The sequence below is a fragment of the Abramis brama genome (assembly GCF_963993115.1).
Source record: "Abramis brama genome assembly, chromosome: 10".
Lineage (NCBI taxonomy): Eukaryota > Metazoa > Chordata > Actinopteri > Cypriniformes > Leuciscidae > Abramis > Abramis brama.
Window position 1 is genome coordinate 39,685,721 of NC_139972.1, and position 16,095 is coordinate 39,701,815.

The following is a 16,095-nucleotide window of genomic DNA, read 5'->3' on the forward strand; positions in this document are numbered from 1 at the left end:
CATTAAACCGCGGAGACGTAATGCCTCAGAAAATCCGATCTGCCTGTTTACATGACAGTCGCATTGGCACATATCTGATTTATATCTGATTTATTTCCACATATGAATTGGGTAAGTTTGGGTAAGCGCCATTGGGTAAGTTGTGTCAAAAGGGAGGCCGACTGTCTTAGACTTTGAAAACCCCTGATCTAGTCAACAATATTAATATATTGTTTCATAATGTTATTTCTAGAAGTGTGAATACTTTGTAATAATGATATATTTCTGTCCTAAATTCTCAAAAAGTTGAGATCATCCCAAAACGCAAACACAAAACGTTTGTAGTCTTTTTCGCTGATCCGTGTAAATGGGGATCATTTTGAAAATGGTGTCGTCTGTATGTAGAAAACTCAAAGGAAAAACTTCTCCGATTTAAGCATATTGTTGTCGTGTAAACATACCCTTAGAGGCACATATTGTCACGTAAAGGGGATGTTATTGAGAAATGTGTGTACTTGATTTCATTTAAGATTATGTCCATGAAATTATATACATATTTTTAAAGGACTACAATTCTGACCCCAAATCAATTACTATTATTTGTCTGTACAACAATTTGCAGAAAACCGCTGCACCATTACTTGAATGAGATACTACTTGATTTTTTCCCATTATTGTGGCATATTCAGAGCTAGCTGTGTCAGTACTTGGTTTTGTTGTGTTGCTTTTTCAGCCTCTAAAGTTCCTCACTGCGCCCTCATGTCTTGTTCCCACAACTTGTAGTTAGTGTTATTGTCTTTACCTGTGTCTCAGTCAGCTGTGTGTATTTTAGTGGCTCTTGCTGAATTCAGAACCGCATACTACTCTTACCATACAAAGATATGGTAACAGTAGTATGTGTACTAGGTTCTAAATTCAGCATCTGTCTCCTACAATGAAGAACAGTATGTGAGTGGAGTAGTATGTCTAAATGCATAGTATTCATAAAGCTGTAGGCGAAAAGTGTGCATATACTGGACACTTCATTATCCTATTAGGCCACAGGAGAGGATTTGTAATTGGCAGTGAAGCGATGCAACTGACACCAAATGTCACATGACAACATGGCGGATATAGTACATCTGAATTTCATTCATACTAGTACCCATATACTATATAGAACTTTTTTAGCAGTCACAAAGTTCATTTCAAACCAAATGTTGTACCTTCTAGACAGTAAGCGATTTTGGACGCAGCTCTAGTTTCTTTGTTTGGTGTTTAGTTGTCCTGAAGCCATCTGCCTGTGTAAGTATTCTCTAGTGCTTCACAATCTCCCCAGTAACTCACATTTTAAGACACTCACGCTGTTCGAGTCTCGGCTCTGACAAGCTGCCTCTCAAATGTCTCTCTCCTCTATCTCTCTCTCACACACACAAACACAAAACTGACTGAGACTACATAGAGGTCGCCATTTTGTACTTACCTGGTACATCAGTCCCTGAGGGGGTCTGGATCGGAAGCTTTGCTGTGGAATGAACTTATTTTTACTGCAACTCAAGCATGATATACTTTGTGCTTCATGGCATTTGTTTGAGTAAGGCTATTTTTCGTACCTGGTTTTCCACTTGGTGCAATGGGCACCCCAGTGCCACCCGGTACGACCACCACGTCACCACCAGGTGTTGCACCAGGAGCTGCTATATCAGTTCCAGTGATCCCAGCACCTAGCACACATTGGGAAGAAACCAACAGGTGCTATATGTTATGTTCCATTTCCTTATTAAAGGACATGACAAAAGATAGGTGAACACGGGTTTAGATGGAGCAGTATGTGAAGCTATAATGTATATGAACTATCGTACCAGTTTTAGGAGGTTTGACTCCACTAGGATATCCTGCAAACAATTAAATAAGTCTCAATGATTGATAACCTGCTTATTATTATCTCACATTGACAGTGACCTGTTCATGGGTCAGTTGAATCGTTACCTCCTGGTGTCAATCCTGTCCCAGGCAGTGGTGCTCCTGCACCAGGTACCGTTCCTGCACCTCCAACAACTCCTGCAGGCAAACCGTGTCACCATTCTAATCAGTGCCAACTAGTTTGTACTAACATCTCTTTTTCTCTGTAGCCAACTTTTACTTTTAGTTAAAAATCACTGTGGTTCTTATTTAAAATTAAGAGTTTGCCTATATAATCTTTACGCTATTACGGGAAAACTTTTTTGACTTGATGTCCGTAGGGAAGGGCTAGAAGAAAGAGCTTTAACTCAAGCTTAGAAATGATTTTAAACAAATTTCGAAAGTGGTATTTATTTGTTTTTGAGTAAACATTTATAAAAAATAAAAAAATAAAAAAATCACTAAGAATACCTTTAAAATGTATTTACATAAAGGTACAAAATGTTAATGTCTCTCACCGTATTTTGGAGGTTTAACTCCTGCTGGGTACCCTGTAATGGCAAAAATTCAATTTATAGAACTAATCTTTTAGATCACGATTTATGATTATATAATGCTTGCCTAATTATTCTGAGAATTCAGTTTAATTTAAACCTTTAAAGACTTTTTAGAGTTTAAGCAAAAGTGAGCTTTTGCTTAATCTTTAAGCAATAAATGTCTTGATTAAATGGTGCAGCTGTCAGTGAAAAAGAAAATGAATGGAGACCTCCAGGTACACCGCCAGGTACTCCACCCGGAACACCGCCAGGTACTCCACCAGGTACTCCGCCAGGTACTCCACCAGGTACTCCGCCCGGAACACCTACACATTAAATTTGTCATTAAAATTGTGATGAAACTGAAGTAGCTATAGATCTTTTCCTCCATATCGTGATGTATATCTGAGTGTAACGTATTATCAAAAGAGAAAAAAAAAAATTGTAGGATGGGAACTTGCTTTTTATACATCATTGTTGATTGGATGTGGGCATGGCACATAAAACTGAAGGAAGATTAGCGTGAGCGAGTTTTAAGAGAACCAAATGTTTAGAAAAGTCCTGCATACATCACCAGAGAGATGTTTTCACTGGAAGATCCAGTTATGACAGTGGTTTTCAATCCTGATCCTGGGAACCCACAGCTCTGCACATTTTGTCACATCTCTTATCTGACACACACGGTTCACCTAATGAGCTGATGATCTGAACCAAGTGTGTTAAATCAGGAAGACATACAAAATATGCAGAGCAGCAGAGTTTAGCTCCAACCCCAATTAAACACACCTGAACCAGCAAATCAGTGTCTTATTAGGCCCAGTAAGACACCCCGAAATCCGAAATCACCCCCTAAACCCTCATTCACTACTCCCTAAGTTAGTCCCCTAATACCGTTCACTTGAAGGAGTAAATGAAAACGAGTGAGCGAATTCGGACAGCCGTTGAGCGTACATCGGTTGTACACTCGTTATTGCAGTGCAATGTGGGATTGAATAAGTGCACTCAATAATGTCCACTGTGGTTTCGGACACCACTACAAATGGCTGTCCCCTCAAATAACGCCCTATTTGAGGATATGGGGGGCGATTTCGGATTCAGCCTGTGTCTTACTGGGCCTAGGTAGACACTGATTTGCTGGTTCAGGTGTGTTTAATTGGGGTTGGAGCTAAACTCTGCACGACAGTGGCCCTCCAGGAACGAGTTTGGAGACCCCTGATCTAATGTGTTGAAATTCCTGTTTGTTTTTAAAAATTAAAACCATTTACCGTATTTAGGTGGTTTTGCCCCGGTTCCATATCCTGAGAAAATATTAAATCAATGTTTACATTGCTGCACAATTGAGAAAATATTTCATTATTTTGTAGCATAATGGGTAATGACTTTACCTTTGTAGTATTTCTTAGATAAGGTTATAGTCATTAGCAATCAATTCTCAGCATAACAAATTCATAACCACCTAGTATACCACACAAATGCAACTCGCCTAGTATACCACACAAATGCAACTGTGGCTCTCCTCCTTTCTCTCCTGTCACAGAGGCTTCTAAATATCTCTCCTACCACCTGCCCCTTGACCGTATTCTCCCCATCTTCAAAAATCATTTATCATTTTCCTCTAGTAGATTATTCTGCTAGACAACAATTCTTTAGGCAGACATTCAGGGAAGAATATAGCTATTTATTACCCTTTGGTTGGTGGGAAATCATCCACTTTTGCTGGACCTGTCTAAATCACATCAATTAACTACAGGGTACCTCAGGGTTCGATGCTTGTCCCTCTCTACTTCTTCATATACACACCAGCACTGACCTATCATCCAGGCAGATTTTCCTTCCACTGTTATGCTGATGACATGCAGCTCTGTTTCTCGTCCTAGTATGATGATCACACAGTGGCTGCATCTTAACTTGCCTAAGCCTGGATGCAACAAAACCACCTCCAACTCAGCCTAGTGAAGACTGAGCTTCTTGTCATTCTGGCCTGTATAATTCAACACAGCATCATCATTGATCTAGGCCAGGGGTGCCCAACCCTGCTCCTGCCGATCGACTGTCCTGCACAGTTCATCTCCAACCCTTATCAAACACACCTGCCTTTAATTTTCAAGTGATCCTGAAGACGTTAATTGGTTGCTTCAGGTGTTTTTGATTAGGGTTGGAGATAAACTGTGCAGGACAGTCGATCAGCAGGAGAAGGGTTGGGCACCCCTGATCTAGGCTCATTAACAATATAATAAGATCAGACCCTTTCTGTCTGAACTCCTTGTCCAAACTCTTGTCATCTCTAGACTGAAGAATGCTCTTTTAAGTGGCCTTACTGCTTGCTCAATAAATCCACTGTAAACAATACAGATTGCAGAATGCAGATTGTCACGTTTGGTTTTCAATGAGCCCAAGAGTCAGACTGCATGTTACACCTCTTTTGTCTCACTCCAGAAGGTGTCAGTCTCTGCTTACATCAAGTTTAAGGCTATGATTCTTAGCTACTAGTTTAGAACTCGATGTATTGCGGCACATCATGTTGTTGTCTCACAGGGATGAAATTTGTAGTGTACTTTATTGGTTGAATATTTGAAAATGTAATAATTTCACCTCCAATGGGATATCCAGTTCCTGTTCCAACTCCACCTAGGACTCCTCCAGCTCCGCCCAAACCTAATGACAGCACAAATACCATTTGACTGAAGGAAGGTCATGCTGTCATGGCTGTAACAGTCTGTAACTGGCAAACTAAAAATTGAGGTATTGCAAAAATCTTAGCAAACCAAAATTTTATAAACCATTATAAATAATAGAACATTTCCAAATTTCAAGGCTCTGTAACTGCTCTTTGGGTCTTGCTATCAACACATTTTAACTTGTAACTAGTTGTTCAGAAAAATAGTCAGCAGTTAGCAGTTTACTTAGACAAAAGTAGCGAATAGACAATCTCAGTCGTCTACAGCGGAACCGAAATTTGCTAACACTGCTTTAGTTTACTTTATTTTCACTTAATGTAATTCATATTCTATTTGCTCATTACAAGTCACAAACGTGCCACAGAACTAAACAAATAGTCCTGCTTTGTACACCTGTATTGTTTGGAGGTATGAGCTTTTAACAGTGTGACAAGCAAGGTGGGGCCGAGAGCCGTGGGAACGGAGTAATGCCAGTGGTGGTGACCAGTCTCGAGTCACACGAATGAGCTCCGGAAGGATAAAAGGAGGAGGGACGACAGTGGAAGGTGAGAGAGGACCAAGCCTGGACTTTATGTGTTGTTTTGTTTTAGTTTATGTAGCAGTCATCTGTGAGGGACTGCCACTTTACTTTCGTTTTGTTTATATTTATTTGTGATTGAAGTTATGTTGCGACTTCATCCCTCCCCCCAGCAAGTCACTCCAGCCTATCACCTCAAGCGTCCTTGGCAGGAGACACTGCCACAAAAAGGTTCACAATTTTCTACACCTGAGTATAATATCCCGGGGCTGTTCTTACCTTACTTAAGGGTCTGGCCCCAGCTCCAGTCCCATAACCCATACAACATATTGGTGCCAAATACTTTCACAGCAGCGAGCTTAATTTGAGGGAAGCCATGTAGTATTAATGAGACAAACATGCTCAGTCATGTTTCCAATTAATGGAACATGAGCTAAATCTTCAAACATCCAAATCCAATCTGTTTCAAGCAACATGGTTACAGTACAAAAAAAAATGGATTCATGCTTTCAAAGTCTGAAGTAATTTAACAAGCTATTTATTTGATGTTGCAACAGACTCTTCAGATATTAAAGAAGAAAAAAAATGTATATGGCTAGGCAAGCTTGAATACAGAAATCATATATAATCTCTCTAAATGAAAACTTTGTTGTTCACCTCAATTCAAACTCAGTAATGTCATTTGTCATTTGTCATTTGCCTTGTTTACTCACAATGTAAACAGCTGTTATATTAATATTCCCTAATATTACAGTACCTGGTCTCTGGAGCCCAGGCACAAATCCAGTCCCTCCTGGTAAACCACCACCACCACCCAAACCCAAACCTAGATGAAGAATTTTGATTTAGAGCAGACAATTCAATGTTCCTAATCTCTGGTTTTTATATAAATACTCAGCTAATATAAATACCATATTTAAGAGCTTTGGCACCAGCAGGGTATCCTTAAACACACAAGTATAAACAGATGAGCATTACAATTCAATTTAATACAGATTCAATGCTGAAGCCCATGCACTTTCATCCAAAATCTCAAAAAATGATTATGTCTAACATGTCAGCTAATTCAGTTTTTCCATCATGCTTTCCAGAATAAAGCAGTGATACCTCCAGCTCCAGTTATTGGTACTCCTCCTGGTACTCCTCCAGGGACTCCTCCGGGGACTCCGAAACCTGTTCCTCCAGGTACTCCTAAGGCCACAACAGCATAATCTTTGACCAAGCAATACTCTACTGACAGTACTGTATGTATGTACAGGGTAGTAATTTAAATAGTTCATATTATAATATCACCACAATAATTGTCTATTACAAACAACATTCCAGCATAAATATATGGCACAATAAAAAGTGCAAACTATTTATCTTACAGAGCATTGCCAAGCACTCTAGACAGTGTCTAAGAAAAGAGTCAAACCCATACCATATTTAGGAGGTTTGACGCCAGCTCCTAGCCCTGAAAACATTGATCACTGTTACGAAATATTAACCAAAAATAAGCTACATCGAGAAACAAAATGAGCTTAAATAACAAACAACAGTTGTGAGAAATTGAGACAAATCAACATATACTGCACCTCCAGCCCCAGGCACAGCTCCAGGAATTCCTCCGATCCCAGCAACAGAACCATAGCCTGGGAAAACACCAGCCCCTCCTGCTCCTCCTACAGACAAGTCATGGGCAGCCAATCAGTGTAATTTTATTTCTGAAGTTTTTATTATAGCACACATAATGTCTGGTAAAAAGGCTGTGAACATGCTAATTCAGCATAGCACTTTTTACTGTTTACTGTTGTGATGTGAACAGATTCATTTTTGGACTTTATTTTTAGAAAATTATACTCTGATTATCATACTCTCTAAAATATATCATGGCAAACCATGATACTCTGATGTACAGTAAAACATACCATGGTACTTAATGATTACTATCTTAGTGTACCAGGGTATTTGCATGACACTTAAAGGTTCTTCATAGAACACTGGCAAGATCTAGGTACTAGCAAGATCAAAGATCACTAGCAGCCCATTACGCCAAGTTCTTGCTGTTATCCTTGCTCCCCAGTCAACTAAAGCCTGTACTGTACATACAATCTCTGAATTAAGTCATGCACCTATAAATTGTAATTAATACTTTTCTTACCATATTTAGGAGGCTTCACTCCACCTGGATACACTAAAATAATTGGTAAAGTAATTTCTACAATTAATAACATAGTTTACCTTCATATATATATATATATATATATATATATATATATATTAGATTAGCACTTTATTATTTGCAGCATTTTTACCTCACGACATGAATTTTAGGTTTCATCAGATGCAATATTAGTGTGATGTAAAACTCACCTCCAGCCCCTGGTGCTGTTCCAGGAATTGCTCCAGCTCCCCCCGCTACTCCACCAACTGGTACACCACCTGCACCTAAGTTGTTTGAAATAATCTTTTTTTAAATGTTTTAATATTTGTTAAATATTTTAACGAAATAAGCAGTGAATCACTTTAAAAAAAAAAATCCCTGAGACTCTAAAATCCATCCAGTAACTTTTGAGTGGCTTGATCTTGGGCAGCTAGTCTGTCCTTGTTATTTGCAGGAGCAGTTTTTATTTTATTTTATTTTTTTCATCAAAATCCAAGGTAGTGGCACAAATTTTAATTGAACTGATAACAGGAGAAAAACTCAGCAGCTAATATTGAAGCCAATAACTGCCATCTGAGATTTGACGAGAAGGAAGAATATACAGTTGTGCTCATGGATATTTAGTTTACCAAGTGCCTCAAAAAGCTAGTAAGTTTTGATTGTTTGTTCCCACTCACCTCCTGCTCCAGGGTACAGTCCTCCAAAACCAGGCACAGCACCACCTGCCCCACCCAAACCTAGGAGATCAGAGAAGTATACATTATAAGATGCTGTGGATATCTGGTCTTAGACTGAATCATTCAAATCTGTCTTACCATATTTAGCTGCTTTGGCTTGAGCGGGTGTCAGACCTTGTAAAGAAAGCAGAAATAAATGATCTCTATGATCATTGTAATGGAAGATATGTGAAAAATGTTATACATATGAACATTATGGACATAATTGGCCATGTCCCAAATTAAATGGACTAGAGATACCAATCGTCCAACCTCTAAGGTTCGGGACACGGTGGAGAATTCCACTCGAGCCCAACCCTCTTGGTGGCCCAGGCAAGCATAACCATCAACTCTCAGGCTCGGGCAACGCAACTTTCTCAGAAGGAGGCTTGCGGTGTTTGAGAGAAGTGAGGGGCCCACTGGGATTGGGTACTGGGCGGAGAAGCCCTCACTGTGATCCTCAAGTCACCCTGGCTATTTGTCGAAGTAGCCCTCTTTTGGGGTTGGCCAAAAGAAGCACAAGATCGAGGCATAGGTAAGGGGACCCCACCTTGTTTGATGTATAGGAGTCTCGACCGTAACACCGCAATGGTCATATTCCCATAATGGGAACATGAGTCACCCACAAATGCTGCTTCAGCGTGCTGAATGCCCAGACACGTGATGCAGTTTTCGAGACCGTCAGTCTGCACCAGGGAACGACCGCACCCAGAAACACACAGGTGATATGACATCTTGAAAAAGACGCAGTCACACCCATGTTACTCTTTCAGGAAATAGCTCTCTAAGGTACCAAAAAACACAGGAGAAATGGCCGCGGCAAACACTGGCAGGGGATGGTGTAGCCCACACAGTGAAGCACTCACTATGAACGCCCTCTAACCAACCAACAATCAAAGAAAAGAAAATGCTGTTAAAACAGCAGTTGAGAGCGCTAGAGGCTCGCGACCACCGCTGTCTCGCACTGTCACACCGACACCAGGTGAGAGGCTTCTTTCAGAAGAGCTCAACATACTCGCTCGTTGCAAACCAACACTCTTCAGAGACATACAGAACTGTTCGGCTCCGAAGCGAAAAGCAAATGGTACGTACATCCTCTTCCTATTTAGACACACGCTGCAGGGTGGAGTGCGAGATGCAAATCTCGCACGCCAATGTCCATTGGCTTGTTCTGTTAACACTTGCAGATGATAGGCTCCCTGGCGGGATCCCAATATGTTGATGACGTCGACGTAACGCCGAATGTGACCGACTGAAAGGGAACTATAGTTGTTTGTAATACTTCTCTTACTCTCTTTAGGAGGCTTCACTCCACTTGGATACATTAAAAGAAAAGGAATTGGTAAAGTAATTTCTACAATTATTAATATAGTTTACCTTAATTTTTTTAGATTAAAACTTTATTATTAGCAAACATTTTACCTCAAGACATGAATTTTAGGTTTCATCAGATGCAATATTAGCGTGATGTAAAACTCACCTCCAGCCCCTGGTGCTGTTCCAGGAATTACTCCAGCTCCCCCCGCAACACCTGCACCTACAAAAAAAGATACAAGTTGTTTGAGATCATCTTTTTTTAAATGTCTTAATGTTTGTAAAATATTTTAATAAAATGAGCAGTGAACCACTTTAAAAAATGCCCCTGAGACTCTAAAATCCATCCAGTAACTTTTGAGTGGCTTGATCAAACTTTTTTGAGTGCCTCAAAAAGCTAATTAGTTTTGATTGTTTGTTCCCACTCACCTCCTGCTCCAGGGTACAGTCCCCCAAAACCAGGCACAGCTCCACCTGCCCCACCCAAACCTAGGAGATCAGAGAAGAATACATTATAAGATGCTTTGGAAATCTGGTCTTAGACTGAATCATTCAAATCTGTCTGTCTTACCGTATTTAGCTGCTTTGGCTTGAGCAGGTGTCAGACCTTGTAAAGAAAGCAGAAATAAATGTATTGAGACTCTATGATCATTGTAATGGAAGATAGGTGAAAAATGTTATAGATATGGACATTATGGACAAATTTGGCCATGTCCCAAATTAAATGGACTAGTATATCCTGTAGAGTGTCCCATTTGTCATTCTGTCATTCAAAAGTGTGCTACCTAGATCCCTGCTTTGTGCCGTCAAAGCACATTTTAGCTGAACCTACACTGGGTTCTGCAGCGTACTACTACCAACAGCAACATTAATGAGGCAGTATGTCACTGAAAGGAGAACATGATTTTGCCATGTAGGACACCTTTTTTCTGGTGAGGTTAGGAATAGGATTAGGACAATGTTTATTTGACAGGAAAGTTGTTCTAGGACCGATAAAAATGTGAACTTGGAGGCAGACTGCAAAGATTGAGAATGTCATTTGGGAAAGAGCCGTTACTGACGACAACTACATCCACAAGGCCCTGTACTTCACTTATTTTATGATCTTCTAGATATATTGTACAGACAGACTTTTACCTCCTGTTGCAGGGTAGACCCCTCCGGCTCCTGGCACAATCCCAGCACCACCAGGAACTGCTCCTGCACCTGGAGCAAGGCAGAACCATGATCACTCAGTTTGACATTGCCAATGCTATATTTCAATCCTCCTCCAGGAGGACCGCTGTCCTGCAGAGTTTAGTTCTAACCCTGAACATTTGCTTGTACTTTCCTGGTAACCATAAATACATTGAGTGGCTTGTTTGGGTGTGTTTGATTTGGGTAAGAATCAAAGAACCCTGGTATATCTGAAAAAAAAAAAAACCTGGGGTCGGTGGTCGCGCCGGCGCAATCACCTCGCTTTTTTCTTATCAGTGCGAAAGAGACTCAAATAACTCGGTTGAATTTGTCATACAGACAAGTGTTATACATCATTCAAAACTGTTAAATGTCTTCTTTTATTTGTGTACACTCATAATAAATACAAAACGTTGTGCTTTTCGTGAAATAAATAAAATAAACATGATGTGCGTTTTGCCGCCTCTCTCAGTGTGAAGTTCATTCTGAAACTTGCCACACAGAAAGGCTCTTTAGAAAGCTTGAAGTGTCTATTTTAAAAGATGTGAATCATATCAAAAGCAAATATTCTCTGTTTAAGTAATCCGTATAAAAGCAAGGAGAGGTACAGTTTCTCAAGCGTCTGCTCATTACCTCTAATGTGACCACACACACGCACAAGCGATTCACATGCAAATCGTTAACGTGAAAGAACGAGCACCTGTAAACACCCTCATTACCTTAAAACAAAGAATGAAATCATTCCTCTGCTTTTCATCGAGTTTGGAAGACACGCTGTGAGTTTACCTTGGATTTACCTCAGAAGAAGAAGAGCATGATTTGAAGATAAGAAAGATTTTTAAGGTAAGGAATGCTGTTAAACTGTCAATGAACGGAGGCAAGTTTGCTGTATATATACGTCTCTTAACTCGTTGATTGGGTTGATTAATAGAGTGTGCTCCACTCGTGTTTAATTAGGTTTGATTATCTAAATGTGCTCCACATGTGTTTAATTAGGTTTAATTATATGAACATGCTCCTCCCGAACTTTGTTAATAAAACATAATTTAGCGTGTTATTGTTGCATAAACTTCACATTGTACAAGTTGAACTGGTGTCAGAGTAAAATGAATGAAAAAGACGGAAACGTTGAAATATGAATTATAGACAGGGAAGCAACCTTTCAATGCTAAATAAATATAAATATACATGTATAACACAAGGATGTTTTTATGCTCAATGATATAAAACACAGCATGATATAAAAGTAGGCTAGTATGAGTGTTTACACTAATGTGATGAAAATTATAATGTTTAGACCAGTGTTTACTGTTAAATACTGTGTTCGTGGATATCTGCTCAAACGTAGATGTTTATAGCGTCGTAACAATAATGTTTCATATGAGGAGCGGCTCGATCGCTTCAGTAAATGTTCTCTGTACGCGCTTTGAGTTTGAGTCACTCGCGCTGTACATTTGAAAAGCAAAACGTGCCAAACATTAGGTTACATGTTTTTACTCCAATCTCATTTCATAACGTTGTAACGAATTAAACATTTGAAGTAACATATGATAATGCATATATGTTTCTCTAGTGTAGTGTACTAAAGTGTTCCTTTTTTATGATTTATCATTATAGGTCGCCTGCATTTCTGTAAAGTAACATTATTATTATTGTTATTACCTTGTGCAGCCCTACAAGTATAAGTCCACAAGGAATTTTAAACCAGAACATTTTTTCCCCCAAATAGTGCAGCCCTTCTCCTGATATCTGTATGTTCACAGTTGTTTTGTTGTTGTTTTAACAGGGACCATATGCCCCTGATGAGTCCTGCATTCACACAAGTCTCTGTACATGAACATTGTAAAATGAAAAATCAAACACCTTGGAAATGACAGGTATGTTGAACAGGAACTGTTTCAGGAATGGCACAAAGGTGTGTGACTGTTCACTTATCTCTGTCTTTAGATCATTGTGTTCAATAATGTGCCTTTTGTCCATCGTTATGTATCTTTCAATTATGCTGAGTTGTAAATAAATCCAAACAATCAAAAAGCCATTCTGTTAAACTCTCTACAATGACTACGTTTACATGCAGCCAATAACCCGTTCAAAACCGGGATATTAGCAATAACCCGGTCGCGCACGGCCATGTAAACACCGGCAAAAACCCGGATATGCTCATATCCCGGTTTTTAAAAACCCGGATATGATCCCTGGGGTACCCCTTTTCTAACCCGAATATTTGGTCATGTAAACGCGTATCCCCATCAAAAGGAACATTGATTTGTGTTCTGCGCATGTTCTATTCGCAAGGAATCTTGGTCTTTTGAGTAGAGACGGCGCATACAAAAACCCGCGTGCAGTATACCGGAAGTAAACAAGAAGTAGAGGTAATGACGAGACGCAGCACAGCACCACACTTTTGGAGCGAGGAAAAGCGCAAACAAAGGCGATTGCTATCTGCCCCGAACTATTCATTATCCGCGTACTACTGCTGTTGTTGTTGTCTTTGGATACAGGAAGAAGAATCGGAAATGACGCATATTGCGTCTTAAGGTTGTCCGTACGTCCAGACGCTAACCGTGCGTCGCCGTTTACATCGGGATATTGCCAATTGATTACAAATTCCATGTATACAGGAGTAACTCTCTCTGCTCACGCATGTAAACGGGTTATTCCGAATGTTTCAGAAACCCAAATAGTGACCTTAACCCGACCATAACCCGATATTTGACAGCTTGTAAACGTAGTCATTGTTTGTTCAAGTTCCCTCACAGTCCCACCTGATAGGGCCATTAGGGGAGGGTCTTTGTCTTTCTCAGGTGTGAAACACATCAATATTCATGATCATTCATGCCCTCCTCACATAAAGCTTTCTTACAAAAAACATGTCTTACAAATTTTAAATCAATATATTGTTTCATGTGAATGAGTGGGCAGAATGATTTTCATATCGTTTTGAAGAAAATATTGGAGCTTAAATATGGATACATGCTTACCATATTTAGCAGCTTTTGCCTGAGCAGGGGAGAGTGCACCAGTACCTTGACACATGGGAAAACAAACAAGAAAAAGTTTATCAATATTGTATCATTCTACTAAACCGTCTTTCATTTAAGGCTAAGGCACACATTTGTATCTCACCTCCTACCCCAGGAAAGAGTCTGCCTGTGCCTGCTGCACCACCAATACCAGTAACACCAGGACCAGCACCTAGTCAAACCACAAAAACACATTTTCAAGCCAAAAAACATGTTATCGGTTTATCAGTTGATAATGTGGTAGGGAAGCCCGACTTGCTAAATAACCATTTATGGGCCTCATAATATAGCAGGATAATGATTCAGTGTACTCACCATATTTAGCTGCTTTAGCTTGAGCTGGTGTAAGAACACCTGTGCCTGCTCAGAGGGAACAGTTTATTTGGTAACACTTCATTTTGATGGTCCACTTTAGACATTCTATTAACTATAAGTAACTTTTGTAACTACATGTCAACTAGCAGTCATTAGCCTAGACTGTCTGCTTAATATCTGCCAACACTATATTTCGATGCTCCCCCAACAGACTACTGACTAATCTACTGACTATTAGTAATTTTGCAGCTACATGTCAACTTACTAACCTGAACCCTAACACCTAACCTAACAGTCTACTACAGTCTACCAATACCCTATTACATGCAGTTGCAAAGTTACTTATAGTTAGTCGTGTCTAAAGTGGACCATCGAAATAAAGCAACTGTTTATTCTGATATAAGTGCCCACTCTGCACAAATAAATACGTGTAAACATGTTAAAGTGGGATTTATAATTTGAAACTACACTGTAAAAAGTGAACATGTGCAGTTGTTGCTTTAAGTAGGTATTTACAGGTAGGCCAACAAATTCTAATTTTGTTTTTGTAATCTACTCAATCAGTTTGATGTTACATAAAACAAGGGAATGCGTGTTTTAGCTTAACTAGAAAAATGCATTTCCAGAGGAACTGCAAAGTGTGCTTGCTCGGGTGCAGTGCACTAACGTTAGCAGGTAGTGGATAGATGCGAGACGCGAGAAAAAATGCGAGAATGCGAGATGCGAGAAAAAAAGATGTCAAACTGTCTTTTATTTTCGAATTTAATTCCTCAATCAGCGCTGGACCGGCATTTTCTGTCTTCCGCTGAGCCCTGGCTGTAGACATATCATATGTTTCACGCTGTCAATGCAGTGGTCTGCGTTGCGCTGATCTTATTCACACTATCGAGTGTAGGTGCAGCATTCTAACATTGAGTCATAATGAGCTGTTTGTGAAGAAATTATCCGCTTCCAAATTATGTCATTTTAATCACGAAATTGAAACATTAAAAAACAATTTGCTCTTTATGGTGTGCGAGTGATAGAGCGCGGCAGCAACGAACCAACTGATCAGCTTGCAGCGTAACAACATTGAATGCTCGGCCGAATAGCTGATCATAGCTGTACAGGGCGCCTTATTATTTTTCATCTCCATAAATATATCTAGTAATAAAGCTAATGCAAGGGCTAGAAATCAATTAATCTTTTGCTGATACTTCCTTGTCATCATGGAGAGCGCAGTTCATGGTTGCATAACTTGCATAGCAACGACAGACGCCACGGGACAGCAAGCGCTTGTGGAAAGGAGACAGCGGCGCGCCCGCACTTTCCACTTGTTTTTACACATTTAAGGTGCGTTCCATTCGACAGGGTCCATACGCAGTGTTCACTGCTCCCCTACTCCCTGAGCACGGTATATCAGTTGAAGTGGACTTCACTGACAATAACCGCTCATTTGAAACGCCCTGCAAACGTCATCAAAGAAAATCAACTATGGGGTCACACAGATTATGATATAACATAAATATATATAGGACTACATTCATATTTTAATTTTTATTATTATATTATATATTTACAATTATATTGCACTATTTTACAACTACCTAAAATAAAATCACTTTACTTCACAAACTAGCTAAGCTGGCTGCATTCACTGAGGTAAATTATAATCATCAAAAATAGTATATGTAATATTCACAACAATAACCGTTAAAAATACTGTCATTTAACAATGGCGAAATGTATGAATACTTACACACACGTTAGTTATGACCGTTATGACTGGTGATGACGTGGTGCACGAAATGACAGTTGGGTGATCATCGCTCTCC

The 16,095-nt window shown here is 39.7% G+C and overlaps 1 protein-coding gene across 6 annotated transcripts in view; it reads right to left on the reverse strand.

Moving 5' to 3' along the window:
* Positions 1–16,095, reverse strand: part of elna (elastin a) — a 75,625-nt gene that overhangs the window by 13,313 nt on the left and 46,217 nt on the right. For 4 of the 6 annotated variants that reach the window (XM_084125787.1, XM_084125785.1, XM_084125790.1 and 1 more), the window contains 24 exons: positions 14,282–14,326; positions 14,070–14,138; positions 13,925–13,969; positions 10,905–10,973; positions 10,339–10,374; positions 10,197–10,256; positions 9,934–9,990; positions 8,553–8,588; positions 8,415–8,474; positions 7,947–8,021; positions 7,735–7,767; positions 7,169–7,255; positions 7,015–7,047; positions 6,699–6,782; positions 6,503–6,535; positions 6,349–6,417; positions 4,989–5,051; positions 3,662–3,694; positions 2,627–2,722; positions 2,379–2,411; positions 1,948–2,019; positions 1,821–1,853; positions 1,572–1,682; positions 1,442–1,483 (listed from right to left, as the gene is read on the reverse strand). In XM_084125787.1, the coding sequence (XP_083981913.1) occupies positions 1,442–1,483; positions 1,572–1,682; positions 1,821–1,853; positions 1,948–2,019; positions 2,379–2,411; positions 2,627–2,722; positions 3,662–3,694; positions 4,989–5,051; positions 6,349–6,417; positions 6,503–6,535; positions 6,699–6,782; positions 7,015–7,047; positions 7,169–7,255; positions 7,735–7,767; positions 7,947–8,021; positions 8,415–8,474; positions 8,553–8,588; positions 9,934–9,990; positions 10,197–10,256; positions 10,339–10,374; positions 10,905–10,973; positions 13,925–13,969; positions 14,070–14,138; positions 14,282–14,326 (1,374 nt within the window). Of the gene's footprint in view, positions 1–1,441; positions 1,484–1,571; positions 1,683–1,820; positions 1,854–1,947; positions 2,020–2,378; positions 2,412–2,626; positions 2,723–3,659; positions 3,695–4,988; positions 5,052–6,348; positions 6,418–6,502; positions 6,536–6,698; positions 6,783–7,014; positions 7,048–7,168; positions 7,256–7,734; positions 7,768–7,946; positions 8,022–8,414; positions 8,475–8,552; positions 8,589–9,933; positions 9,991–10,196; positions 10,257–10,338; positions 10,375–10,904; positions 10,974–13,924; positions 13,970–14,069; positions 14,139–14,281; positions 14,327–16,095 lie in introns of all 6 variants that reach the window. The other 2 variants (XM_084125788.1, XM_084125789.1) reach the window with 2 other exon arrangements.